The sequence below is a fragment of the Diadema antillarum genome, unplaced genomic scaffold (assembly GCF_040938485.1).
Source record: "Diadema antillarum isolate AM-2024a unplaced genomic scaffold, OU_Dant_1.0 seq00000893_RagTag, whole genome shotgun sequence".
In the NCBI taxonomy this organism is placed as follows: Eukaryota; Metazoa; Echinodermata; class Echinoidea; order Diadematoida; family Diadematidae; genus Diadema; species Diadema antillarum.
In genome coordinates, this window is record NW_027271756.1 from 290,201 (window position 1) to 317,298 (window position 27,098).

Genomic DNA, 27,098 nt, shown 5'->3' on the forward strand with positions numbered 1-27,098 from the left:
CCTTAAGTACGGTACCTGGACACTTGAGTGCTGTGCTCTAATTTCAACAACATCTACCTTGCAACGGCGTTTCGACAAAATTGAAAGTACATGTACATATTTCTATATCAGCCAGATTTGTCAGAGAGAGAGAGATAGAGAGAGAGAGTTATTCTGACTTATGAAAGGTTGTCAATTTTTGCAAGCTGTGGCAAGAACATTGCATTCACATGGTATTAATTGTGAGTCTTCATTCAGGAAAAAAATTGACTTCTTTGCTGTATGTGTCATGTATTCTGAGACTGCAGCACATGAGCACTTTTCTGTTAAAGCTATGTAACTATTTCTAGAAGCATATAATATGCTAAAAATGCAGTACAGCAAAGTTGTAAGCGAAAATTTGCAAGCTTTGCCGTGATGTGAAATTTTATATGACAAAGCTGTGGCTATGTCGCTTCCAATGCACTGTCACATATTGCAATTTATTGATCAGTTTGTGAGCGGTTGTGCGTCTGAGCAAAATATGCGAAGTTTGCGAGCCATGCAAGTAGGTGTGCGAACATGACACACAAAGATTTAAAGAGACTCCTCTCCCATCAGGACATGATTAAAGAAAGGGGTATGATTGTCAAGACTATAAGCGATTATTTTGAGGTGAGTCTGTGTCGATTTCATAAGAGATATCATCTCTGCCAACAGGACCCTAGTGAAACAACCACAGATTTCTAGTCTAGTGCATCAGACACTTAATCAATAAAGTTGGGATCTTAACTCTGTGCTGCTGATCAGACTAACCTGCGCTATCGACAGACCTCCCAACCTTTCTGAATTTGGAGGAAAGAGTCTGAATTTTGACCATTCCCAGCTCTTGTTTCAATAGGTGTTTTCTGATTTTCTTGATAATTTTGCCACACACTCCTATGGGAACTGCTCTTCCTTTCCTAATGTGGAGCCAAATCATCCTTTCGTTTTCAGTCAACAATGTTGTTAGGTTTATATCAAGCAGAAAACAGTAACAAGCAGAAAACAGTAACAAGCAGAAAAGTGGCTTGATAAGAATGGCTTTGGCCCTATTACAGTCTTAGAGAACTGAATGTCAGCACTTTCTGGTACCTTTTGGTGGTATTGTGCATTTATGCATGTTTTCCTTGTGCTTTTAGTTTTATATACAGTTTTATATTTGCAGATTTTGCAAGTGGGCAGGATATTTGCTAATTAAACAACATACAAAAATATTGCCTTCTGCCATACAACCGCAATGTAGAATGTCTCAAGGGTAGGAATTGCCGAGTCCCTCATTTCAAAAGGGATGATACTTTACTCTCATGTCGTTTCTATGGTTCTCTTTAGCAGGTTTAACTACAGGCAAAATTGCCTTTAAAGTCCCAATTTGTGAATACTACGCTCATGCAGCCAATGCATGTTTATCATATATTCAAGAACATTCACAGGGTCAGCTGATTTTGTATGATTAAAGAGGAAGAGTACAAGTACATGTAAGCCAAGAGCATAAAGCAACGAATTTAATATGTTTAAGAAATATTCACTCTTGCACATTTTATGGGTTGGACTAGTTAAATGGAGATGATTGTCATTCCTTTTTGGCTACTTCCCCTTTCTTAGCAATGTTTTATGCATATCCATGTTGACAATATTTTAATTTGCATTGGAATTGTTCTGTATGACATTGTGTTTTTATACTTACTTGTCATGACTTTAATGATGAGAAAATGAATTGAATTCCTATTATGAAAGGCAGTTTAGTATCACTGCTTGTGCAATATATGGAGTATATCTATATTTGAAATTTACAAGAACATTGACAAGATCATTTGATGTTATATAGCAGGAGAGTCTTGTATAGGTAGGAGTAAGCTGTGAACTATATGTTTAGAAAAGGATGCCATATTGTACCTGTTATGATAGGTATTTTGGTATTACCACTGCCAAGAGAAAGTTACACAAACTGTCATTTTTGTGCGACAAGTGATTGGCTTCAGTAAAGCTCTGATCCTAGCTAAAATGAGGCACCTGTATGTTTATCAGAAAACAGGAAACCCAAGTGTTTGTAGTTTTAGTACCGTAATACATGTAGGTATTGCAGCACAGGGTCCCTTTAAATATTGTCATTAAGGAAGTTGATGATTAGAAATAAAATGTGGTTTTGTGCTGCTTAAAGTGGATATTAGGTCTGTGTAGGACACTTGAATCCCATTGACATAAGGATATGTCTGCTAATTAGAACTGAAACCTGGTCATTACTGCCAAGAAAGCTCTTGAAAGCAATAGTGGATGTCTGCTCATTTTTTCATATCTCTGTTTCGCTCTTGTTTTGTCTGCGAGCAGGCCAACACGGAACAGCTCTGCCGCATCGTGCTGGACGTCCTGACGTCAGTCTACAACTCGGACATCGCCAACTACTTCATCCTGGAGCCGCAGAACACGCTGTCGCAGTTCATCGACCGGATGACGACGAAGACGCCCACCATCCAGACCAAGACCCTGGAGCTGGTGGAGTTTGTGGTCTTCAACCTCAACTTTGTGCCCTACAAGGAGCTCATCAGCATCAGCCTGCTCATCAAGGCTGGCAGGTCAGAGGAAGAGGAGGAGGAGGAGGAGGAGGAGAAGAAGAAGAAGAAGAAGAAGAAGAAAGAGAGGGAGAGAAGGATGAAGGGAGAAAGAAGAAGAGAGAAAGAGAGAGAGAGAGAGAGAGATGAAGATGATAAGACTGTTAGACAGATCGGATAGACAACTACTAGTATTGTTTTAAGTTGCTGAGCGAGCTCTGTGTTATATATTTCATTAAATAACAAAACAAATGCCATGATGTTTCCTTTCTGCTACAATTTATGTCTTGTCAAAGAAATGCTTTTTCTTAAACAGAAAGATTTCATATTTTCACACAAATCAGAAATGCAAATTATGCCTTGTCCGTAAAATGGTGTTAATGATGGAAAACGAATACTGTATATGCCATATATTCTGATGCGAGCTTAATTTTGAATGCTGATGTCATGAGATCAAAAACACACCAAAATATTGCCTCCCATAACACAAATGTACTTATATTGCCCCAAGGTTGGCAAACACTATTCTCTGGTGCATGAAGAGGGATGATACTTATCTCTCGTAACTTCTACTGTCACATTTTCGACTGCAAATTGAATTATTTTCGATATTGTCTCATAGAGGTCTCATAGGCCTTAGACAAATGGAAGATACACTCGCAATTTGTATGCAGCACACAGTTTTAATGACGTAATTCCACTGTCGCACAATTCCACAGCTCGGTGGAATGCTGCATCAAGTCTGTGAACTGCCTTCTGAGGTTGGTGCGCCACAGCGCCATCTACAAGGACGTCTTTCGGGAGGTGGGCCTGCTCGAGGTCATGGTAACATGCCTGCACCGCTACGCCACGCTGCTCAAGGACAACCAATCAGAGAGCCAGGGATATACCTACAGTGAGTGTAGTCCCTCTCCCTCTCTTCCCCCCACCCCTTTGTTATTTATTTCTCTCTCACACTGGTCCATAATTACATTTTAATCAAAGTAATAAAAATAATATGGTCTGTTTTTTGTTTTTTGTGTTTTTTTTACCTGTGGCAGCTTGTATAGTGTAAGCACTTTTTTTCCAAGAGGGAAGTGTCATTGTGTGACTCCAGCTTTACCATATATGTTAATATTGCATTCATACACTGGGGTCAATAAGGGGCATAATGGGTTGAATGTCTCGTCCAAGGATGTAGGCGCTGTCAAGTACAGGATCTCCTTCCTGTGTAAAGGTCCAGACCCTCATCTAGGATTTGAACCCTGAGTCTCATGTCAAAGTGTCAAGAGTCTCTACCACTACACCACCGCTCACCCTGTTGCATTATGTTTAATTCAAGAAAACAGAGCGGAACACTAGACATATGAGATCATAGTGCCAACATGCTCTCAGTCGGCTGTCTTATGAGGCAGAGGGCGCTATAACACAAATACGCTTTGCATTTTGATCGTTCCCAGGCCCCAAGGCAGAGGTTCACATTCCAGATGATCAACAGAACCTGGCTTTTCTGGTGATGGAGGCGTTCACACTACTCCTCCACGACAACAATTCCAATGCGAGTAAGTGCAAAATCAATCTTCGGTGTGAACATTGTCAATCCAGGAAATTTCAGCGTTCGTGGTGAAGATACAGAGAGAATGGAGCATGAATTTGAGTGAATGGTATCTTTGTGATTTCACTGTTGAGTCCCTCGTACCATGCTAAATCTTTAGGCTTCAAGTTTGTAGAACCATCGCCAAAGTGTGACAAATATCACTTTGATATTGCAGTTTTTAGTGGATATTGAACATCTGTGTTTTAAACTCTGGACTGCTCTCTGCACAGATGCAGGAATAAGGTCACAAAGTGTATTTTGACAAGATTTGGTGGTAAGAGAAAAAAGGGAGAAATTTTGTTTTAGGAAAGTTACACATGGACTGAATTTTTAAAATTTGAGTGCAATTTTCACTGTACTTTGCTGTTGGGTGTTTTGGATACCTTTTGATTCCTTGCAAGGTTTTGTGGCAGAAGCATTTCCAGAGCAGTCATTGACTTGCCCCAAATAGCATCAACTACCCCTTGCTACCATGATGGCAGAAGTATACAACAGTTGAAATACAGCTTTACTGTATATCTTGTGTGAATTTGTGTCCAGCCAGGCCCACTGTATACTGTATTAGCTGTTATTTTCATGAGGGTTTAATTTTCATGAATTTTGCGAATCACACTCGGACCACAAATTTAACAACGCTTGAAAATGTCGCCATGCGCTAAGGTAAAAGTTCGCCTATGAAGGCCTTTGTGTCAATTCGTGGAAACAACATCTTGCGAAAATGTCCGTGACCTCCTCATTCGCGAAAATATCTGTACACGAAAATAACAGCGTAAACAGTCATATGCTGTATGCAGAGGAGCAGCAATGATTTTGTTATTAATGGATCATGTATTTTTATGTGTGCATACAGTTGTGTTCCGAGAGAGTGGCGGGGCGCGCTGCGTGCACAACCTGGTGCCCTACGTCCAGTGCCGCCAGCAGGCGCTGGCCATCGTCCAGCAGCTTGTCCTGTCCAAGGAGGGGGACGACGACATGGGCACCCTGCTTGGGGTCATGCAGTCCTCGGACATTCGCGCCATCACCCTCAAGATCGACATCCTGCAGGTACAGTGGAAGAAGTCATGTGGTTGATCATGTGATGTATTGATCCCATGCTAGGCTTTCATGCTAAACATCCATGCAGGATGCTGGATGTTTTGTTGTAGTTCCAAAGTCAACATTTATTTTCCATCTCTCTTCCATGTTGCAGGTAGGAACCTTAGAGTATGTGGTCATAAGATGTAAGAACTGAACTCTTTGATGTGTAAAAACTTAAAATGATATAGGCATTAAGGACTTCTTCCTAGAACATATAATATTTTTCATGTAACATCAAAGCCTATCAAAAAAGTAAACAACACAGTAAGATTTTATCATTACATACCACCCATGCTGTCATATATTAACATATATTAACACTCAGTGTTGAAATTGCTACCTAACAGCAATCTAAAAATGGCTATTGTTACAGTAGAATGTTTCTGTTGTACAATTGTACATCAAAATCCCAAGTGTACAAAATGTTAATGGTACTTATAAGTACTTAGTAATAGCAGATGCAGAAAAGGCTGATATGGTGCGGGCCAAATTGGAACAATTGATCCAAGCCATGAGCACAAAGTAAAAAAAAAATGATGTTAACTGTTTCAGTTGTCAAAATTTCAGGGGGAATTTCTGATGACTAATTTGTATGCTAATGAGATGTTGTATTTCAATCCACATCTTTTGCACAGAGGAGGATTTTTTGTTTTTGTTTTGTGTGTGTGTGTGTTCACAAAGACAGCTACCCAGACTCTTTGTTCAAACTACCTCAGTTCCCAATGAAGGATCGCAACTTCCTCATCCTCCAAATGATGTCATGTGTTGTTTCTGTGTGTGAATACAGCCGAGTGTTTCCCTGCTGACCTAGATCTTAAATGATTGCCATACTGTCAGTCAGAGCTGAAGGAGCAACTTTGACGAGTCTTAGACACTGTCCTCATCATACTTTTCTGCACTCAGTCTGGGTTGACCCGATTGAACGAGTCATCTCACTTACCAACTGCCTCAAATAATCTTAAGTTGAAATTGATAAAATGTATACCATCATTATGAGAAGTCATTGATAACTGTGATGCTGCAAATGTCCTGTGTCCACAGTCCCTGGTCTATGTTCTGCGGGAGAGTAGCCGGTCCAGGACCATGTTCAGAAAAGTGGGCGGGTTCCTGAACCTCATCTCAGTACTAGTGTCGGTAGAGGAGTGCCTGGAAGACCCCGTCAAGGAACCGTGGAATGCAGGTGAAGTTTGACGGCCCAGTAATGCTCCATGATAATTAGATATTTATAGTTTGTTTGGGGGTGCATCCAGTGCATCCAGGTTTACGGATAAGTCATGCTTTTTTTGTTTTTTCTGATAATTACTATGAATCATGTCTTTAATTTTTGATTGCTCACGTGTCATATTTTGATAAAGTTTTAGGAGTATCAGTCTGTCATTTATCACTGAAAAATACACTGTAGTGATATAAGTGGTAAGCATGAATGATGTTAACAATTATATTTCAGTAGAGTTTGCCCACTCAGCATCTGGTATTTACTTGACAGCTCTTCCAGATAGTATTCAATGAGAGAAAGAAATGTAGTCTACACTGTACATCTGCTTCCCTTTTTGCATCAGTATCTTCAGCCATTGATACAGTTTAGTTATGTCAAGATAATCCACCAGGATTATGTGGTTAATGAAGACAAATCAATATTTTGTAGTCTAATGTCAGTCAATGTATAAAGTCATTTATGATGTATTTGTATCAGTGCTCTTGTGTTTAGATGACATTAATTTTGTCATTAAACTGTGTGGTCTTTTCTTTGTGTCCCCCTGCGTCTCTCATTCAGTGCCAAGGGATCAAATCTTTGGTCTCATCCACGTGGTGTTCCAGGCGCTGACTGCTGCAATGAGACAGGAACCAGCCAATGCCAAATTCTTTGCCACTGAGGTATTAAAGGGCATCAGGGAGGTGGGGTGGGGAAGGGAGATGTGTTGGGGATGATGTTAATGGAGGGGCAGGGATGGGGGCTTTGAGACCTTGGAAGGGTGTTGGTGGGGTCTGTCTGATGAGGTTACTGCCTACCTGTTCATTTGACAGCATGCAGTTGTGATAGTCACCCTGAACTTTCTTTCCATTGGACAGATATGAAAGAATGGATATAAAACCATGGATGAATGGATGAATGGATGAATGGATGAATGAGTGAATGAGTGAATGAATGAATGAATGAATGAATGAATGAATGAATGAATGAATGAATGAATGAATGAATGAGTGGATGGATGGATGCAATAATTATTATTATTATTATTATTACTATTATTTATAGTGCGCTTTTCCCACAAGGCCCAAAGCGCTTACAATCAATTCAAAACATGTACGACAGTATGTATAATTGGATAAATGTTACAGCTACGAGCTAGTTGCTACTGAAAAGATGAATAATGAATGAATTGATATGAATTAATGAATTAATAAATGAAAGGTGGGAATTATAAAGTGGAAGAATCAAAGTATTAAAAACAAGATTGTTAAAGAGAAGAATCTCAGTGCTATACATAAAATTGATTGAAACTTCCAATCAATTTGGATTTGTTGATGATGATGATGATACACCAGTGCCTTTTACAATAACAAATCTTGTGCAAAGTATGTCAGACATATGACTCTGCAAGATCTTGTTTGGGAGAGTAAGGTAATAGAGTGACATAAACATGACATACTGTATTTCTGTCTGTCTTGATTGAAATAGATACAGTACGAGCGGCTGACCAACGCTGTGAGGTCACTGGGGTGCTTCAGCCGGGTGTGTGAGCTACCTCACCACGCGGACGCTGGGCCACCCCCCACAGAGGAGCAGTCATCGAATGCCACGTTCTCAGATCTCTTCAATGTCAAGGGGTGAGTCTCTTGGACATTCCTCTAGTTTCCAGGCATGAACCCTTGTTGGTCATAAAGGAGTCTGCACCAAGACTACTACATGCACCACTGGCACTGTCCCATAAGCCCTGTATTGCCAGTGGTGCATGCAGTAGTCTTGATGCAGACTCCTTTATGACCAACAAGGGTTTGTGCCTGGAAACTATACATCCCCTCGTCCTCAGGAACGTCCCTGCCTCGACACTTGGGGACGCTGTTGAGATTTGCATTTTTGTATGTATGTGTGTGTGTGTGTGTGTATTTGTGTTTATGTGAGAGAGTTGTCACATGTTCAGTTGTGACCTCGCTTGATGCATGGCGTGATTTGAAGAGAGTTTAGATGGAAACTTTTGAAAGAAGCTAACTGAAATATGATGATAAGTGTCCTCTATCAAGTGGGAAGTTCAACAGATACACTCATATACTTGCCCATCGCTGGTACTCAAAAGCTTCCAGCATTCAAACAATGGTTTAGAAACTCAAAACCTAGAGCTGTATGAATATCTTGTACATGCATCTTACTACCATGTATATTTAATAGAGTATATCATGTGTATCGAAGGTGACTCTATGCTAACATTGTCAAGTGTGCCCACATTTTAGGAATATATACAGCAGATTTCCCTCTTATTGCTACATTAAAGTTGATACAGTTGTGCCCTTACTTTGTGTGATAACATGTGGAAAATGCAGACTGTTGACTGTGTTACTATAAAGTACATGTACAATCTCAAGTTTGTAAATATTGTTGTTGCTGTGACATAATTTCAGAGCTGTGCGTTATTTGTTTTATACATGTATGCCTGTTGAGGATTACAGTTGGTGATAGTGTAAAGCATCAATACCATCCGGTCTTCCTCGATTAAATTAGGCTTCCATCTCTACTAGTGGTGTAAATCTGCGAGATTTAGTGTGAAAATCAGTTGTCTATAGTCAAGAGAATGATTGCTGAAAACTTGTAATTGACTAATTTATAGTTGTATGACATCGTCTCATGTGATTTTGCATCAAAAATTGTAGATGTGTGATGAAGCAGATAGCAGAGTGTGCATGTAAAGATGTGTTTTGCGTTGGCCCTTGCCCTTTGCAGAAATAAAGATGCAATACCCACGTCGCTTCATTCGGCATGTTTACTGCTGAGATGCGTCTATGATGTAACCATTGACGCATACGGGAGGTAAGAATCAGTAGATGTTAGCCCCACACCAAGCAGATATTCCTTTTTGCTGTTTGCCCATCAATTTGGCTCCAGTATGTATCCTTGTGTCCATTTAAACTTGGGCAAAATCTCTTTGTATACTTTTGTCAATTTGACTAATATTTGTCTATATGTGACCGTGCATCACAAAGCAAACAAAAAGTCGCACACACTGATTTTGTGTGAGGACTGAAAATAGGTGAAATGGGTCAACTGAGCCGATCTTGACTTTTTCATATTTGCTGAAAGAGCAAACCTTGTACACTCTCTTTACTCTCAACTCCTATAACTTTAGAAAGGGTAATGCTACTACTTTGAAAGTTAGTATTAATTGAGGACAGAATGTGTCGATAAGGCATGCTCAGTTTCAGTGTAATCTGATAATCCCTTCATTGTCGTTACTCCAGTGGTTTACATCCTGTTTTTTGTCCCATTCATCATACAGCCAGCATGGCTTGGTAAAGATTAAGCGCTTGAATAGACCCTTCAGAGCCTCTTTTCTCAGTTCACACTTTTCCTGAGTGTGTGCCTTCTTTCCAATATTAAGATAGGTTAGGAGAGTCCATTTGGTTTGAGTTATACATCATTTTAAAGCTTAAAGTCTGTCCTTTCAGAATATGCTCTTAACGAAAATTTCATGTCTGGCGACTTTTTGTTTGTTTTGTGATGCAGGGTCACATATAGAGAAATATCCTGCGTGTGTGCCTTCTTTCCAATATTTAGATAGGTTAGGAGAGTCCATTTGGTTTGAGTTATACATCATTTTAAAGCTTAAAGTCTGCCCTTTCAGAATATGCTCTTAACGAAAATGTCATGTCTGGCGACTTTTTGTTTGTTTTGTGATGCAGGGTCACATATAGAGAAATATCCTGCAAATATTAAGATCAGTAACTGATTATGTACCACCAGAAACACATTTTGATTTATGAATGATACCAAGGGTCAGTCAGATTTCAAAACTCTGTTGTAGACTTTTCTTATCTGTCCATTGGAATACTTCTCAAATTGTGAAGGAGCACAGTTCTTTCACCCACATTTAAAAAAAAATCATTGTTTGACATCAAATTCCATGGTCATCATAACCATATATGTGTAGGGTGTGGACATTACTCACAGTGAGGCAATGGTTGGTTTTAAAAACAATGTTCGATGTACAAGTCAGTATTTGGAATTTGAGACACTGTGTTATTGACACAAGTTATTTAATATTGTTGGCCCACAAGTTGTCTCTACTCTTCTCTCTCACTTCGCCAAACAGCAAATCTGCCGAGACGCCCATCAACTCCCCTGCCATGAGTCGACACGTCCATGACGCCATCACCCCTCTGCCTACCTCTCCCCCGTCCCCCAGGCATCCCCTCTCCGCCCCGACCACGCCCTGCTCCGCGTCTCCGGTTCCGGGCAAGTCGCCCCGCGGCTCGGTGGGGCGGCTGTCTGGGGTGGGGTGGGGCCAGGGGGCCCCCATGCCCACCCACCCGACCATAGTCCATCCCGGCGCCGTTCTGTCCCTCATGGATCTACTACCGTCCATCATCAGGCCTGACTGCAATGAGAAGGTGAGGATAGTTTGATCGGAAGAGTGACAGAAGGATGAAAGAAGTGGAAGAGAGTGAATAGGAATGATATTAGAGAGGAAAAGATAGCTTAAAAACAAAGATGATGCCGGTACCCAAGGAGAAGAGGAGAAAGTGAATGGATGAGATTTGTTTGAATGGGGGAAGGAAGAAGGATAGCTATGATTTGTTGCATACAACTGAGGGTTATAATTGTCAGTGTCTTATGCAGCTGGATTTGGTAAATCTGTTATCGTGTATATAGCAAACAATGATGGACATGACCAGAACTTCTTTGCTTCATTTCATGACCTGCCTCAACTTGCCATACAACTGAGGGTTGTAATCGTGAGTGTCCTTTGTGGTTGGATTTGGTAAATCTGCTATGTATGGAGCAATTGATGGTAGATATGACCAGAACTTCTTTGCTTCTGCCCCCTGCGGTCACTGCTCAGGTCATCCTGGCACTCCAGACACACCTGGTGGACGTTATCCAGGACCTGGTCAAGAGCGAGCGCAACCAGCAGATCATGTGCGAGGCGGGGCTGCCGCAGCGCCTGCTGCAGATTGGCTCGGCCGCCCTCTCCAAGGAGGACCACACGCTGCACATGCCGCTGCAGCACATGCTGGAGCGGCTGGCCTCCCAGGCCCTGGAGCCCAAAGATCTGAGGTATGATTGACTCCCTCCCAATCCCCCTCCTCTGTCACCTTAACTATTAACTCTTAGGTTGCCAAATTTGCAATTTTGCACCATATAATACACACAAATTCCATTGAGCAGCAATTTGTCTGTAATGTTTAGAGTTAAAAGAAGGAAAAGAAAAACCTCCCACGCCACTCCCCCTTCACTTCCCCTCTTCCCTCACCTTAACCCCCCCCCCAAAAAAAAAAAGTGGAGATACCAGTTACAACATAAATTTTGTCTCCCCTGTCAATGTCAATTCTCCTGCCCCATGTGTGTACAGAATATGATCTTTGCAGGTGGTTGTCATGCACCTTCATACATGCTCACTGGCCTTCCTGTGAGAAACAGAGAGGGATCCAAAGCATATTGACATGTGCCATATTTGAAAATGATTTTTTTTTTTCTGAGTCATTTGTGTATCCCTTTTGTTGGTAAGGCTTTTGTAGAGGTGTGTGGATGTGAGATTTAATCCTCATTGATACCTATATGGCCACAACCATTTAATGACATTTATGTAAAAATTCTGATGTGCCAAATGAGAAGTTCTGAATCAATCAATGGATTCAGCTGTCTTGCCTTTGGAACTGATGACTTCTCAGTGGTGGCAATATACTCTACAGTATCTTGATGCAGTCCTGAAGCAAATCACATTCAGTTAGTATTCTTCTGAGGCAGTATGTGTAATGCTGTCTTTCCTACTGCACCTTTTTGATATAACCCAACAGAGACTTTCTACGGCTGGGATCCCCACTGAATTGCCGCCCTCTAGAGGGGAACGAGGACCAAGACGCATCCGAGGACGGAAGCCCCACCAAGTCGGTGGAGTCGCAGATGTCCACCACGGTCAGTCCGCAGACGCCGAACGTGGCCGCAGGCAACGGCACGCAAGCTCCGGCACAGGGTCAGGAGGTCCCCCTCACGCGGGTGAAGTGCCTCGTCTCCATGACGACCCCAAGAGATGTCCGGCTGGCCACCAGCTCCCTCACGCCGGCCTTCGTGGAGTTTGACATGAGCGGGGAGGGGTGCGGGTGCCTGTATCTGCCCAGCATCGCCCCTCAGGTGTCCCCCACCCAGAGCGTGGTGTCGGTAGGGATGGCCAGTGGGGGTGACGGTACCATTTCAAGCGGAATTGGATCAGGTAGGGTCTTCGGCTCGTGATACGGCACCTTCTCAAAGAGTAAACTGCATGTACATGCATGCGAACAAATGTATTTTTAGTTGTCTCTAATGTTTGCAGCTTTGAATGCTTCTTGTGGTAGTAGCTGCTTTTCACTCGGGATCCAGGGAGTAGGGTCATTCTTGAAGAAACTTGTAACTTGAAGTGATAGCTGACAATCAATATGTTGTTCCCAAGTGCGATTTTTGCCACTGCTTGTTTGTAAGCACATAATGAGGCAGATTTTTTTGTAGGAGTGAAAGCAAATCAGAGACTTATGCACACCCCTGACGCATCTTGGGTGCAGTTTGAGCTAAGAGGTGACGTGGAGTCGACCATTTGCCAGCAGACATTAATGTAAATTTAGTGGATTTACTTGCAAAGGATACCAACCAATAGATTAGTTGATATATCAAGCTTATTTATTTTCATTATTTTTTTTACAGTTTTCAGTTCAAATTGAAAGGTGTTGTTTCTCATGATGTTTGATGTAATTAACATTCATAGTTTCTTGAATAGAATTCTTTCAGATAAATTGTAGATGAGAGTGATTAGCTGTGGGAACAACGGTATCAAACTGACCCTTCATAAAGCATGTTTTGATTTTTAGTGATGGGCGTAATTGAATTTGGGTACATCTTTCTCCTCATATCCACCACCCCCTCTGCAGGAGAGCGTCTGTTCCCGCCGCAGTCGGGGTTGTCGTTCTGTGTCTGGTTCTGCGTGGACCGCTACGGGACCTCCGAGACGGACATGCACCCCATCCGACTGCTGACCATCGTGCGGAGCGCGGGGATCAGCGATGCCCACCTGGCCTGCTTCAGCATCGGCATCACGGCCCACGACAGAAACCTCGTCATCAGCACTGCGGAGGATCCCTTCCCAAAGCCAGGTTCGACTCCTCTGTCTCCAGGCTCTCACCCCCTTACCTCTGTCTTCTTCCCCTCATGAAATGTTCAGAGCCATATGTGACTACTCAGCTCAAAACCAACAAAATGAATTTCCACTTTTCTACATAGTTTAAAAGAGGAAGCTGTAAGCCTTAACCCTAAAAAGACTGGGCTATTTTGGTAGCTCGAAAGACTTGGGGGGGGGCCTAAAGGGCCCCCCCTTAAGATCTCGGCCATGGATTGCGCAATCGCCGCGGAAATTTGCACAATGGTATTGTGCGATGTAATATACAAGATCATATATTCAAATTTTCTAAAATAGCCTTTTTTATATTTTATTTTGATTAATTATGCTAATTTATGCGAGAAATCAGACTCTTTGATCTAAATCAGTAAATAAAGCTCCAAAAGTGCTCATTTTTGGTGTAATTTTTCTTTGTGGCATTCTTAGCAAATGTACTTGAAAAAAAAATTCAGTATCAAAATTAATTTCTTATTTATTTTATTGCTTCATGAATTTCTTATGTATTTCTTTGTTTTTCTGACCTTTTGTTTTTGTTGTTTTTTTTAACAAAATTTGTGGCAGACACTTTTTGAAGTATGATACTCCTAAAACAAATTAATTTTAGCCATTGAGAGTAAAAATAAGCATATTTGTATGAACCATGTGAAAAAACTCAATTTGCATTGACTTTGTACACAAAATCACATTTTTGAGCCATTTTCGGCCTCACGTGCATGTACAAAGAGTTATGTAACTTCAGAATCGTACCCCCGGGCGTCACAAATTTGGTGTCAAAATATGCGGGAAACTCAAAAGAAAAAAGTTATAGAGCATCGCGGCGAGAGCATTGCGTGTTGCAGAGTAATCGCACAAAATGTCGAGGGGGGGCCTTTTAGGTGATATATGATTTGTTAAAATTGCACCATCCTAACCAATTCAAAAAGTGATTGAAAAAAGAGAGAGTTAAGAGGTGCAGTTCCATAGAAAAGGGAGAAAAGAGGATTTAAAGATTGGGCTCACTCAGGCATGCTGTGCAGAAGCATCAATGAAAACATGTTCTATCTCCCAGTGAATGCAGCACCTGTTTGAAAAAATATGGTCCAGAAAATCTGCTGATATCTCAATTTTTGGTTTTGTTTTGAACCGCCAAATTTTGAAAGGTGGTAGAGAAAAGATTACTCTTTCAGGTCAGACAAACTTTAAACATTCGAGTCAGTCAACCTAAATGACATATTTTGGTCTATTATAGAGAATCCTAATCTGCTACTTTTTGTGGGTTTTGAGCTGGGAGGTCACATGCATGTAGGAGTGCACTATTGCAGTGCAGAGCAGTCAGATAGTCAGTGTATATGAGATGTTTAACTCCAACCAATATTCAGCAGTATGTTCTGATTCCTTTCATAAATCTACTTTCAAACCCTTTTTCTGTACCTTACTTTATCTCCTGCGCAATGCCCCCTTTTTGCTGAATGATTGTAAACAACCGAGACTTGCTCGCCCTGTCGTTTTCGCCTCACAGGGTCGGCGGATGCCTCTGACCTCCCCACCACCAATCACGCGTCGGCAGGCGTCAAGCTGTGGATTCCTGAGCTGGCCCAGGAGGGCATGTGGCACCACCTGGCCATCACCTTCAACAAGGCCGTCATGAGGAACTGCTCGGCGACGGTCTTCGTTGACGGGGTACAGCTCTCCCCACGGAAGGTACGGCGCACATGTTCCTTTCGATGATGTTCTGTCCCCCCCCCCCCCCCCCTCCACACACACACACACAATGTTAAGGATGGGATGGGGTACAGCATGAATATCATCGTAATATCTCAACGATTAAAATGCTGATATTTGATGTCATTGTAGAGATCCTTGACTTAACTGGAAAAATCATTTATGTATTGTACAAATCTTGTCAAGTTCAAGTTCAAAGAAGTTCAAATTTATTTCGTTTTTCCACAATAAAATAATGTGTAAACGTTAATCTCACTTTCTTCAGTGACAGAACTAATGCTTGTTTATTTGTACAGAGAAAACAACAATAATTGAAAACTTACAGTAGCAATACATTGCAATGGTTGCTGAGGTAACGAAAGTGAAATAATTTTCAATATGCACTGTGAGAAAAAAAAACCGGTGGGACCCGCTGAAAAGACAATGCTTATAGAGTGTGGGATCGATGCTAAAATTGATTGAAAACAGCAACAAAGCAGCACAAAAAGTTTGGCGAGTCACTGAGAGACAGACGGAGAAATATTTACACACAAAACAATGTCAAGGTTAATGTCTGTCCAATATATAGCCATGTAGTCCAGATTGATTCATATTTTGTGTGTGGCATCCCTGGCCAATTCAGATGCCGTACATTCAAGCCAACCCGGGAGGCTCGACCCCCAACCCTGCCGGCCTCACCACGATATACGCCTACATCGGCACTCCCCCGTCCCTCAAGGCCCCCTCCAGGTTGCTATGGAGATTGGGCCCCGCCCACCTGTTTGAGGAGACCCTGCAGCCGAGCACAGTGATGGCGCTCTTCCAGCTGGGCCCGACGTATGTGGGCAGCTTCCAGGCACCTAGACAAGAAGGTATGTATGCTTAGAGGGAGCCCTTCTACCAGGATATACTCGTCAGTCAACTTTGTTTGATTTTAAGGCATTTTTTTTTTTTTTTTTTTACAAAAGGTGTCCCTTATCTGCTTCTTTGCATGGACTGATATAGCCACAGGGAGAGACTTTAACAAGTTCTTGGATTTCATGGGCGACTTTCGAAAAGGACTTAGAATGTGCTGCTAGAGCCAGGGCCTCAGGATTCACAGCTGCTATTGTACTGTGAAAGTTTGTTCACACTGTTTGATGTGTACATTAATCACCTTCAAGTGCCCAGGATGAAGTCTGAGTCTTGGGTCAAGTGCAAGGGATTGCCAGTTGTTTTGTTTTGTTTTGTTTTGTCTTGTCTTCATTTTTGTCAAAGCACATGGCAGGTAGCAAAATGACTTGAACTTACGTCGCTTTAATGGCAAACATTCAATGTTCATCTGTTTCTTTTTTCCTTTTTTTTCAGTGCCCAATGTGGTTTAATTCTCCCACTTTGATCTGCCTCTTTGATAAGAAGGCAAAAGCTCCAAATGATTTCCTTGCAGTCAGATAAGAGATTTAGATTGCTTTCCATGCCTCAGTATCACCTTCCATCATGTCTTTCTTTCTTTTTTTCTTGATTTTTTGTTGTTGCAACAACTAGAGCTCAGCCAAGCCAAAGTGGACCTCAATGCAATAGTCATTCCGGAGGAGAAGATCGTCTTTGGTCTGCACGCCCACGCCCTCTCCGTGCTCACTGTCTCCAAGATACGCAAGGCGTTCAACAAAGTGGACAGCAAGGCCGTTGCCAAGCAGGTGAGTCAAGTTTCTCAGTCCTGCCAATTTGAGGACCATTTTCTAATACACTGTTGCTTTGTTGTTGTTGTTGTTGTTGTTGTTGATGGCAGAAGAGGGCGTCTCTATTAGGAAACTGGAAGGGAGTTTGTGTGAAGTATTGATTTTGACCTTTGCCATAGATCATGAACATGAAAGATTCCTAGAAGATAAGGGAAGTCTTTGGTGTTGCCAATTTGAGGATTGACATTGCTGTCATTTACTTTTTGTTGATAACCCAAGGATTTCGATTTGAAGGAGCAGTCCTTTGGGAGTTTTATAGAGAATATTGATTTTGACCATACAACACCAATTTTGAAAAGGATTTGTGAATTGTTTTCTGATTTTAACAGCTAAGCAGACAAAAATGTCTGTATGGGTATACTGACATTTATGTATTCTTTTTCAGCACAGTTTGTAATATTTCTTTACTCCTTGTCTTTTTCTCAGTTGGGCTTATCTGGACATGATAATGCCACACCTATCAGGATATTACACAACTCAGCGGGTCACTTGACTGGGCCAGGCCGGTCATTCGGAGCAGTACTCATGGGGGAAATTGGTAAGTCGACTCGTAGCTTGTATGATATCAAACCCTTATGGCTGAAACAGACTGAGAATTTTTTTTTCTTCAGTCGTTAGGAGCTTTGTAAGGTCATTGGTTGTAGACATGCTCTATGCCAATCAGTCGAGTGCAAGGTTTTTCAAAGAATGCACTGGTTTGATATTGTGAGTGGGGAAAGAGTCTGGGAGGAGTTGGCTCTGATGGGGAAAAAGTGAATTGGGAAGTGATAATTGACACTGACTAGGCGTAAATTAAGCAAATTATTAATTATAATGCATGCTAGTCATCTTTTTTTTTCTCAATATGTTACATGTACAAGAATCAAAAAGCTACTGTCGTGAAGATTTTATGTTTTGATTTCTTTTTGATATTCACAGTCATGTGTGAATTTACGCATTTCTGTTTAACCCATTGAGGACGTACCGATTTTGCTACAACACGCATTTCCCATGGACACCTGCCTGACTAAACTTGGGACTCGTCCTCAACAGGTTAAAGTCAATTTCCTTTCCAGATAGCGGTCTTGTAAGATAGATCCAAATTTCAGCAAAAACTGGAATATTCAAGTTTGATATTATGAGGTAAGTTATAGTCAAAGCTTTGATTATCTGTATGTGATATTAAAAGTAGGTAATTTCTTGCCACTTCCAATAAAACAATATGTTTGATCTCTCTGCAGGGGTTAGGACCTTCTGCCCAAAGCCAGTCGCCAGAACTCTTGCCAATATCGGGGGCTCCGCCCCGCTACTTGGGCTGATTGCCATGGCAACAGACGTGGAGGGTCTGTACGCTGCAGTGAAGGCTCTCGTGTGCGTCATCAAGAACAACAGTCCGGCCATTGAGGAGATGCAGCGCTCCCAGGGATACCAGGTGAGGATGTGGTCCAAGGGCCCAGCTTCTTAATCCATTGAGGACGGGTCCTGAGTACATACTCGGGCAGGTGTCTATGGGAAATGCGTGTTATAGCGAAATCAGCCCATCCTCAACGGGTATTCCCCAGTATCTGAAGATGTTGCAATTAGCCATAGCGTTGATATGCTGCACATTTTGTTTCCAGAAACAATAGGTGAATACCTGTCTCATCAGGGATGGAGTTAGCATCGTTTCATGAACCAATGTGCTATGAGTTTTATGATGTCCATAAAGTACTGCACATCGCAAGAAAGCAAAACTTAAGCATTACAACATTACAACATTTTTGTGAGGCACCACCCCCCCCCCCCACCCACAAGCAAGTCTCAGCTATTGCAAATTAGTTGCACTACTGCTCACCGCTTATATAAGATGTCCACAAAATTAGTTTGGGAATCTAGTGTTTCTGTAGGTACATCTGTACTCCCATCAAACTTTTTAAAGTGGTGAAACTTATCAAGATGTTCCAACGTCCTTGCACTTTTGCAGATACTTGCCTACCTTCTGAAGAAGAAGAAGCACCTGCTGAACAGCCACATCCTCCACCTCACCTTCTCGCTCGTCGGGACGATAGACAGTGGGAGGGAGTCTACCGTCATTCCGCACCACACGGCGTTTGAAGACCTCCTCTGTGACCTTGAGGTAACCAATGGCATTTTCTTTTTTAACCGATCCTCTGGGAAGTGGATGTAGTTTTGCTCTTGTTTCTAAAACATTAGTTATAGTCACAACAATTTTATGCACTTGTAATATCTTTTGTCAGAGCATTGCGAAAAAGAATCTTTCTACTTTGCTCAACTGTTTTGCAAAATCCTTCCACCTCAAAGAGAGTATCATTTTTTGGTGAATTGTGTGCATCTTCCTGCTGAAGTACACTAACGTTTTGATACAAGAGTACATGAGAAGAAAGCAAATATTGCGAGATTGTATATTAGGAAGGGTGCTAGTGATTACTATCGCTGTACTATGCATCATAATATGTGTCCTCCGTGGGATGACGGTTCGGTATTATTACAAAACAAAGCAAAAAAAGACAAATGTACTGATTTTGAACATAAGTCGCCCTGCACCACTGTTTTCTTCACACTGTTTTGCTGTCCCCCTCCTCCCTCCAGATCTGGCACAACGCCCCCAGTGAGCTCCAGCGCTCCCTCTACGAGCACTTCCTGGAGCTGCTGACGGACTCCAGCGAGGCGGAGAAGAACCGGCGTCTCCTGCGACAGCTGCAGATGGTCTCCCGCCTCCTCCTCATGCTCCAGGACAGCTCCCTGAGCTGCGGCACCGTCAAGGCCATCGCCAACGTGCTGGGCGTCCTGCTCCAGGGAGTTCCCATCCCGACGGACCTCCTCCTGTGAGACCCTGTCTCCCTGAGATAGATAGATGGATAGATAGATAGATAGATAGATGTAGATCGATGGATAGATAGATTGATAGATAGATGGCTGGATATGTAGATTGATATGGAGATAGATAGATTGATAGATAGATGAATAGATAGATGGATAGATAGATTGACTGATATATATGTAAGTAGATAGATAGGTAAGTAGATAGGTAGATAGATAGATAGATAGATAGATAGATAGATAGATAGATAGATAGATTGATTGTCTGGGCGTCCTGCTCCAGGGAGTGCTCATCCTGACAGATCTCCTCCTGTAAGACCCCATCTCCCTGAGATAGATAGATAGATAGGAAGATAGGTAGGGAGGTAGATAGATAGATTGATAGATAAATAGATAGGGAGATAGATAGACAGATAAATTGATCAATTGATAAATAGATAGATAGATAGATACACTGTAGATAGATAGATTAATAAGGAAATACAATTGTATGTATTAATATGTTATACTTTTGATGCAAAATAATGAAATAGATGCTTCCCCAACTGTTAATTGACAGACTATTCTGGTCACCTATTTTACGCAAAGCTCAATTTTTGTGGAAGCCTGATTGATAAGTTCCATGAATTGTTACATCAGGCAAGCTTATGCATTGTGTTGCTTTGAAAAATGACTGAAGTAATTGAAAAAAAAGATGTCATTTGTACCAATGTGTACAAAAGCAAACTCTGAACTGGCTTAATATTCGCTGATGAGTGTGTTTTAAAAAGAGGTCGGTGTTGACGTACACCATATGTTCATGTGTGTTTCTTCCATCATCTTGCCTCCAGCTTTGGCCAGTTTCTGGCCTCCACCTTGCCCACAGTGGATGAGAAGACCATCACCCCGGTGGAGCTCCAAGAGTGGTCTACCTGCGAATCTGAGCCATCTCTCAAGAGCTGGAAAGGTATAGCAAGCTGTGTCTGCAGTAAATGTGTTCAGGACCAACCCCCGAGTGATCTTGGACCCTTGGGAATATGTTTTGTAACAAAATGATAAACTTTATGGTCTTTGATGACTTGGCTTATATTCTTGACTTGAACATGACTTGCCATAAATTCTCGACTGGAACATGACTTGGCTTTCATGTATATTCTTCACTTTAACATGACTAGTGATTGAACTTATACTCTATGCTATTGGTGCTATGCACTTTAATGTTCTCAACCTTTGTTATGACAGTCTTAATAAAGATTGCCTAATGTTTGCTCTGGGATTAACCATCAGTCATAAATGAGTTCATATTAGAATTCCAGCAAATACACTTGAAATTTTTTTTTAAAAGTATTTTAGTCAGGTACTGCTCTATCCTATCTTCAAGAAGTCATTCAGACTTCATCACTGCAGCAAGGAACTCTTCACAAACTTTAAGTAAAGTCCCACTCAGCCATTCTGCTGCTGGAGACTCATTTCTATGGTTGCCACTCCTTTTAGGCAGCACCATCTTACTCTTGGAACAATCTGCTTTAAGATTGTAAGGGTCTGTTGATAACACTTGAAAGACAGAAGCGTGTTCTCAAAAATTGTGTATGTCTGCTCCGTGGTGTTTAAACTCATACCTGAAGTTTTGCTGCTATTTTTTTTTCTCTTCAATTCATCACTGCTCCTGTCCACTGCCCTCCCTCCAGACTCCGACAGCATGTCGGACGACACGACCTCCCTGGTGTCGGCACACACCGTGTGTCTGAGAAACACCTTGCTGGAGACCCTCTTCAGGCTTCTCTTCTACGCCAACTCTGGCAGCATCAGTACTCCGTGAGTGTTCTCCATTTTAGTGTGAGACTGGTGTTTATATCGTGGTCATTGTGCTTTGAGCAGATGAAACAAAATCTGTTGCAGCAACATGTGTTTGTTATTGTAAAAGTGGATATTTTCGCACGACTAATTTTTCGTGCTCAACCGGGTAAGGAAAGTCTCGCGTGTTTTTAATTCCGCGGAATCAAGACATCAACTTCTAGAACATGTGGCAAGCAAAGATATTCGCATGCTTTTATTTTTGCGGTAGTTTCTGGTTGCATGAAATGCACGAAACTTTCAACACCGCGAAAATTTCCACTTTTACAGTATTTCTACAGTGTTTCCAGTTTTAAAGATATGAAGTGCAGGGTCCTACCTGTAAACAGTGTCACTGATATTTTGTACAAAATTGAGGTGGAGGAAAAGAAGTACAGTTAGGAAATATTTGTTTAATCCTTTTGGAGGTGAAAATCTGTGATCAGACAGTATATAATACGATAAAAACATTTTTTTTAAGGGTTTTCTATTATTATGATACATGTTCCTAGATACTGAGGCATTGTGAAAGTGACAACATGCTTTTCAAATCATGTGTTGTGTATGTATGTCAAAACACACACTTTGCTCTAATATCCGAACACTCTCGAACACACACCTTAACAGAACCTGTGACGAGGTGCAGCGCGTGCTGGGCTTCGACTGGCTCCTGCTCTTCATGCAGGGCCACCTCCACCCGACGACGGCCATCACTGCCCTCCGCATCCTGGTCGCCATGCTCAACAACCAGACCACGATCAGCCGCTTCCGCGAGGGGGCGTCCGGGGGCAGCTGGCTGGACCAGACGGAGCCTGTGCTGCACAACGGGATGAAAGTTGTGCTTGGTCAGTGCCTAACATTTGCATCTTCTAAAACAGCTCGCACTGTGGTTACATGTATTTCAAGCAACAATGATTGCTTTTTCCACAATGACCGCAAGACTTCAAGTTGATTGGAAGTTGCTCAGCTCCTCATTGCATAAAATTGCAATTATTGAGATTTTCCATTGAAAATTTTATATTACGCCCCTGATCAGCTGTAGCCAGTTTCTGGATCCCTCCATTATTGGTGGTCACACCCACATTTTGGACCTCTGTCATACTCTGAATTCCACATATTCTAAAGGTCCTATGAACACTCTTATGTCCTTCATGATATATTCTGAGCCCCACCCATACTCCTTGTTCTCCCCACATTCTGGGTCCGGCCCAGTCTCTTACCGTAAGTCCTACCCATATTATTGATGCCACCGGCATCCGTGGTGATCTCCATACTCATGTGGTTTTACCCACAATATTGGTCCCCCTCCCCTGACGATTTTGGTCCCACCTACATCCCGAGCCCCAATGCTGCTCATGAGTAATGACAGTCCATCTTCCCTTGTTTCTCCCGCCCCCCACCCCTGCATCCAGGCTTCAACGTGGGCAAGAGCAGCAGAAAGCCCCAGACGCGGGAGATCAACCTAGAGGCGTGCATGCAGCCGGGATTCCTCATGCTGCAGGCCCTGCTGCCCCGCCACGCCAACGTGCCCGAGATTTATTTTCTCCTCATCACCTTGTCCCTGGGACATCCGGCCAAGGTCCTGCCAGACAACTGTCAGGTGATTAGACTTTGACAACAACAACAACAAAATCACATGACCACTCTCTCTGTTTTTGATGTGAAATCTTTGCTGGAAAATGTTACAGAGGCCTGTACCTACAATTTCATTCCTCTTGTCATAGAGCATCAAATTATGATGGCTTGGTTCTCGGTGTGGGTGATCAGCTCAGGATGGGAAAAAAATATTTGCACTAGATTTCAGTACATGACTGTTGGAGCAGAAGATGTAATGTTTCTCTTCATTGTTTATTTGTAGAAACTAGATGAATCTTTGATGAGTAGGAGTTCTTGAAGTACAAGCTTATGGTCTTTTACCTATCACACTATTGATATTACTTTTTATTAGTAAATAGGTAGAGAAATTTCTCAGCCCTAGTGTCAACATAAGTGTGAACATTGTATGGACTGAATGATGATCCAATACTGAAATCGTCATAGATTCTGCTGATGGCCGACCAAGCTCGTATTGGTTATTGATTGACCTCCCATGTGCACCTGCCCATGTGTAGTGCGCAGGGCAACAAACTTTCGTCCTTTTGTTGTTGTTTTTTTGGTCTTCATTGTGCTGATGTGTGTTTGTTTTGCTTGTTTTCTTGTTCCACTTCCCACAACCCACCAGCTGGACCTAAACTCAATGTGGCAGTACATCTTTGGCGTGCCGGCCAGTCACTCGTCCAGTCCGGCCATCAGCACCAACGTCTGCCCGGATGCTGTCATGATCCTCCTATCCCAGATCAGGGTCATGCTCAACCAGGTGAGAAGCGGGGATCCTCCCACCACATCTTAACCTGTCCCCTAAGTTACAAATGTATGCAGGGGATATAAACTCTGATAGAGTACCAAAGTGATGTTATAGCTTAGTGGTGATTCCAAAGAAGATATCCTTGCACAAGGCTTCAGGCAGTGGGTTGAAACTGGGTGCAAACATTGTCAGCAATCATTGTGTTTGCAGGTGTTTGGGCTACTCGAGGTTGTATAGAACAAGTTTCCATGGCAATGGATGGCTGTGATTTCACACTTCAATACTCTGTGGATACAGAGCTGCCAAGTCTTCCTTGATTCTGCAAAAGGCTCCCAAAAACTTGGATACACATTTTTTCGTTTTAATCCTGACAAGAGGATATAAAAGCATCCTTGATTTGGAAATTGCTCTTACACATTGACATACATGCGACTTTTTCACATCAGCATTTACAGGCATTATTTACCATTTGCAGACGAAACAGAAACCCTGCTTTTGCGCTTCAAAGTAGTTCTAAGATGTGAGTTAGGGATAGAAACAACCAATGTAAAATGTTAATCAGTATAGTCAATGTTAAGTATTGTTAAATATACATGTACAAATTGTGAACAATAGTTATGATAAAATTGTTTCTAGAAAAAAATGTTTACAGTTATGGTTTATTGAAAAAAGGAGTGATATCTCCCTATGTTTTAGGCTTTATTACAAAATTTTGATATGCTAGGATGTTTTGTGATACAACTGACGTAAACATATGTATCAAATGGGATAACTCGAACAATTTTTAAATCACTGCTCCCAATGGTAAGCAACACCTTTAATAGGAATCCATCCTACACTGTAACTTGACATAGTTAAAGATTAGCAAGCTCACTCAGATGTAGCAATGTGCCTCAGCCCAACAATGGCCATGGTGACACTCCCAAGAAATCCCTCTCGTTCCATTGATGTGTTTTGAGCTAATCTGTATGAATTAGTGTCTTTCTTTCTGTCTTTTCCATATGCCTACCCTCACACCGGAATACCCTCAGCCCATCCTGGATGATGATGAACGCGGCTGGTTGCAGGAGTACCCCGTCACTCTCGTGCAGTTCCTGCTCTTCCTCTACCACAATGTCGCCGAGTTCAAGCCGGTCTGCATGAGCGCCCCGTTCCTCAGTGGGCTGGCCTCCACACTTTTCCCTTACCCCGCGTCGCAGAGCGACCAGGTATGTCCGGGCTTCTACGTTTTGCCGCATAACACCATACAAGTGTGTCGTAATGGGATTGCATAATGTTCTTTTTTTCTTTTTCCTTATTTTTTTTAGCCGTGTTGTTCCTGTGAGCTAACACACTCTTTAGTATCATTTGTTCTGTTACAGTTGGACTCAATGTTTGCAGAAATGACTTTTGGAAAAACATATGTGACCATGCATCACAAAACAAACAAAAAGTCGCACACACTGATTTTGAGTGAGGACTGAAAATAGGTGAAACGGGTCAACCCAGCCAATCTTGAGATTTTCATATTTTCTGAAAGAGCAATTCTTCGTCTACATTATATAAAAGTTTGGGATCATAAAACGAACAGGAAATTGTGTTTTCAGTTTTTCCCGAACACTATTTTGGCAGAATAGTGTCATGAGTTGTGTCTTATACAGTCCCCTATTCATTTCTTAAAAACCCTGTCCATGTTCTTCACTTTCAACTCCAATAACTTTATAAAAGATGATGCTACTGCTTTGAGAGCTTGCAGTAATCATCTCCAGAGTGTTTATAGAGCATGCTCAATTTTAGCTTAATCTGATAATCCCTTCATTGTTATTGATAAGGTGGTTTACATCCTGCTTTTTGTTCCATTTATCGCATAGCTAGCACGGCTTGGTAAAGATTAAGCGCTTTAAAAGACTGTACTTCAGAGTCTCTTTTCTCAGTTTACACTTTCCAGAGTGTGTGCTTTCTTTCCAATATTAGGATATGTTAGGAGAGTCCATTTGAATTTATTTATACATCATTTTAAAGCTTGAAGTCTGCTCTTTCAAAATCTACTCTTAACAGAAAATCCATGTCTGGCGACTTTTTTGCTGGTTTTGTGATGCAGGGTCACATATTTATGCAACTGCTTTTTGTGTGTAATTGAAAAAGGAAGAGTATGCTACGTATATCTTCATGCCTTCCACCTCCTCAATTCTTGAATGTTAGAGCAAATTAATATTGTGTTGGTGTTGAAGTTAGGACATTGTGTTGTGTACATTATAATTTAGCCAACGTGTGGACTCTGAACTGAGACAGTTAAACTGTACAGCATTAGATAACCCTTGAGTTGATATACATGGCCAACCAATGGGAAACTAATAAATGCTCTACCAGCTTCAACCCTTTCAACTACAGGAAATGTATTTTACTCTGTGTAATTTTTTGTTCAATTGAATATTGTACCCTGCATGACTGAATCCTCGGCTGTTGTGCGCATGTCTTAATAGATATGAGATGTCTCAAATATCTCTTGTGCTCTGTGTGTTATTTTGCTCATTATGTCAAAAGGCAGCTTACTTTCGTGCAATTTCTTTTTATGCTTCTTTGTTGATATGTAGCTATATGTTGTGTTCTCCATGTTGTGCTTTCCGTGTGCTTTTTATTGCCTCTGTCATATGAGTGAGTTCTTTCTCTCTCTTTTTCCCGCCCTTCTGCATGTGTATGTAAAAATTCCAAATGCTCTGGGCCTCCTCCTACCATGTAACGTGTACATGTTTCGTCTGTGGCGCACATAACCGTAACCGCTTGCGAAGATGGCGAACAGGACGCTGTCGACGATTCAGGAAGATTCCATCGTGCTGGTAGGTGGAGCTGCGTCGGTGATGCATTGACTCTTTCCTTTGCATGCCAATGAACACATCGTACGTCCCTTGTGTCAGTTGTAAATGTGCCGCACAAGAACCCCATCATCAGTGCAAAAGAATGGTCATGGCTTGTGCATGTACAGTTGTGGCATTGCAGTGCCATCATGGTGAAAAAGAAAAACCAAACAAACAAAGTGGTGCAATTCAAGGTGTAGGATATTGTGAAAGCTAAACAGTGTGTCACTGGCATGCTTTTGTTCTATTAAAAGAGGCTTGGTCAACCTGGTCACTTACTTTTGTCATGTTACCCTACTCCCCCACCCCACCCCAACAAAAAATAAAAAAATAAATAAATGATAATAGTCATGATTAT

At 41.8% G+C, this 27,098-nt stretch overlaps 1 protein-coding gene across 1 annotated transcript in view; it reads left to right on the forward strand.

Moving 5' to 3' along the window:
- The window catches only part of LOC139740967 (WD repeat and FYVE domain-containing protein 3-like), a 124,890-nt gene that overhangs the window by 54,734 nt on the left and 43,058 nt on the right, over nucleotides 1-27,098 (forward strand). The window contains exons 9-34 of the mRNA XM_071651552.1: nucleotides 2,326-2,570; nucleotides 3,266-3,441; nucleotides 3,986-4,087; nucleotides 4,973-5,166; nucleotides 6,241-6,379; nucleotides 6,974-7,074; nucleotides 7,880-8,028; nucleotides 9,137-9,223; nucleotides 10,503-10,800; nucleotides 11,253-11,467; nucleotides 12,208-12,620; nucleotides 13,309-13,530; nucleotides 15,052-15,233; nucleotides 15,877-16,105; nucleotides 16,758-16,909; nucleotides 17,378-17,489; nucleotides 18,172-18,362; nucleotides 18,894-19,046; nucleotides 19,520-19,755; nucleotides 20,581-20,696; nucleotides 21,418-21,544; nucleotides 22,190-22,407; nucleotides 22,975-23,162; nucleotides 23,784-23,918; nucleotides 24,938-25,114; nucleotides 26,675-26,722. Of these exons, the coding sequence (XP_071507653.1) occupies nucleotides 2,326-2,570; nucleotides 3,266-3,441; nucleotides 3,986-4,087; nucleotides 4,973-5,166; nucleotides 6,241-6,379; nucleotides 6,974-7,074; nucleotides 7,880-8,028; nucleotides 9,137-9,223; nucleotides 10,503-10,800; nucleotides 11,253-11,467; nucleotides 12,208-12,620; nucleotides 13,309-13,530; nucleotides 15,052-15,233; nucleotides 15,877-16,105; nucleotides 16,758-16,909; nucleotides 17,378-17,489; nucleotides 18,172-18,362; nucleotides 18,894-19,046; nucleotides 19,520-19,755; nucleotides 20,581-20,696; nucleotides 21,418-21,544; nucleotides 22,190-22,407; nucleotides 22,975-23,162; nucleotides 23,784-23,918; nucleotides 24,938-25,114; nucleotides 26,675-26,722 (4,605 nt within the window). The remainder of the gene's footprint in view (nucleotides 1-2,325; nucleotides 2,571-3,265; nucleotides 3,442-3,985; nucleotides 4,088-4,972; nucleotides 5,167-6,240; nucleotides 6,380-6,973; nucleotides 7,075-7,879; nucleotides 8,029-9,136; nucleotides 9,224-10,502; nucleotides 10,801-11,252; nucleotides 11,468-12,207; nucleotides 12,621-13,308; nucleotides 13,531-15,051; nucleotides 15,234-15,876; nucleotides 16,106-16,757; nucleotides 16,910-17,377; nucleotides 17,490-18,171; nucleotides 18,363-18,893; nucleotides 19,047-19,519; nucleotides 19,756-20,580; nucleotides 20,697-21,417; nucleotides 21,545-22,189; nucleotides 22,408-22,974; nucleotides 23,163-23,783; nucleotides 23,919-24,937; nucleotides 25,115-26,674; nucleotides 26,723-27,098) is intronic.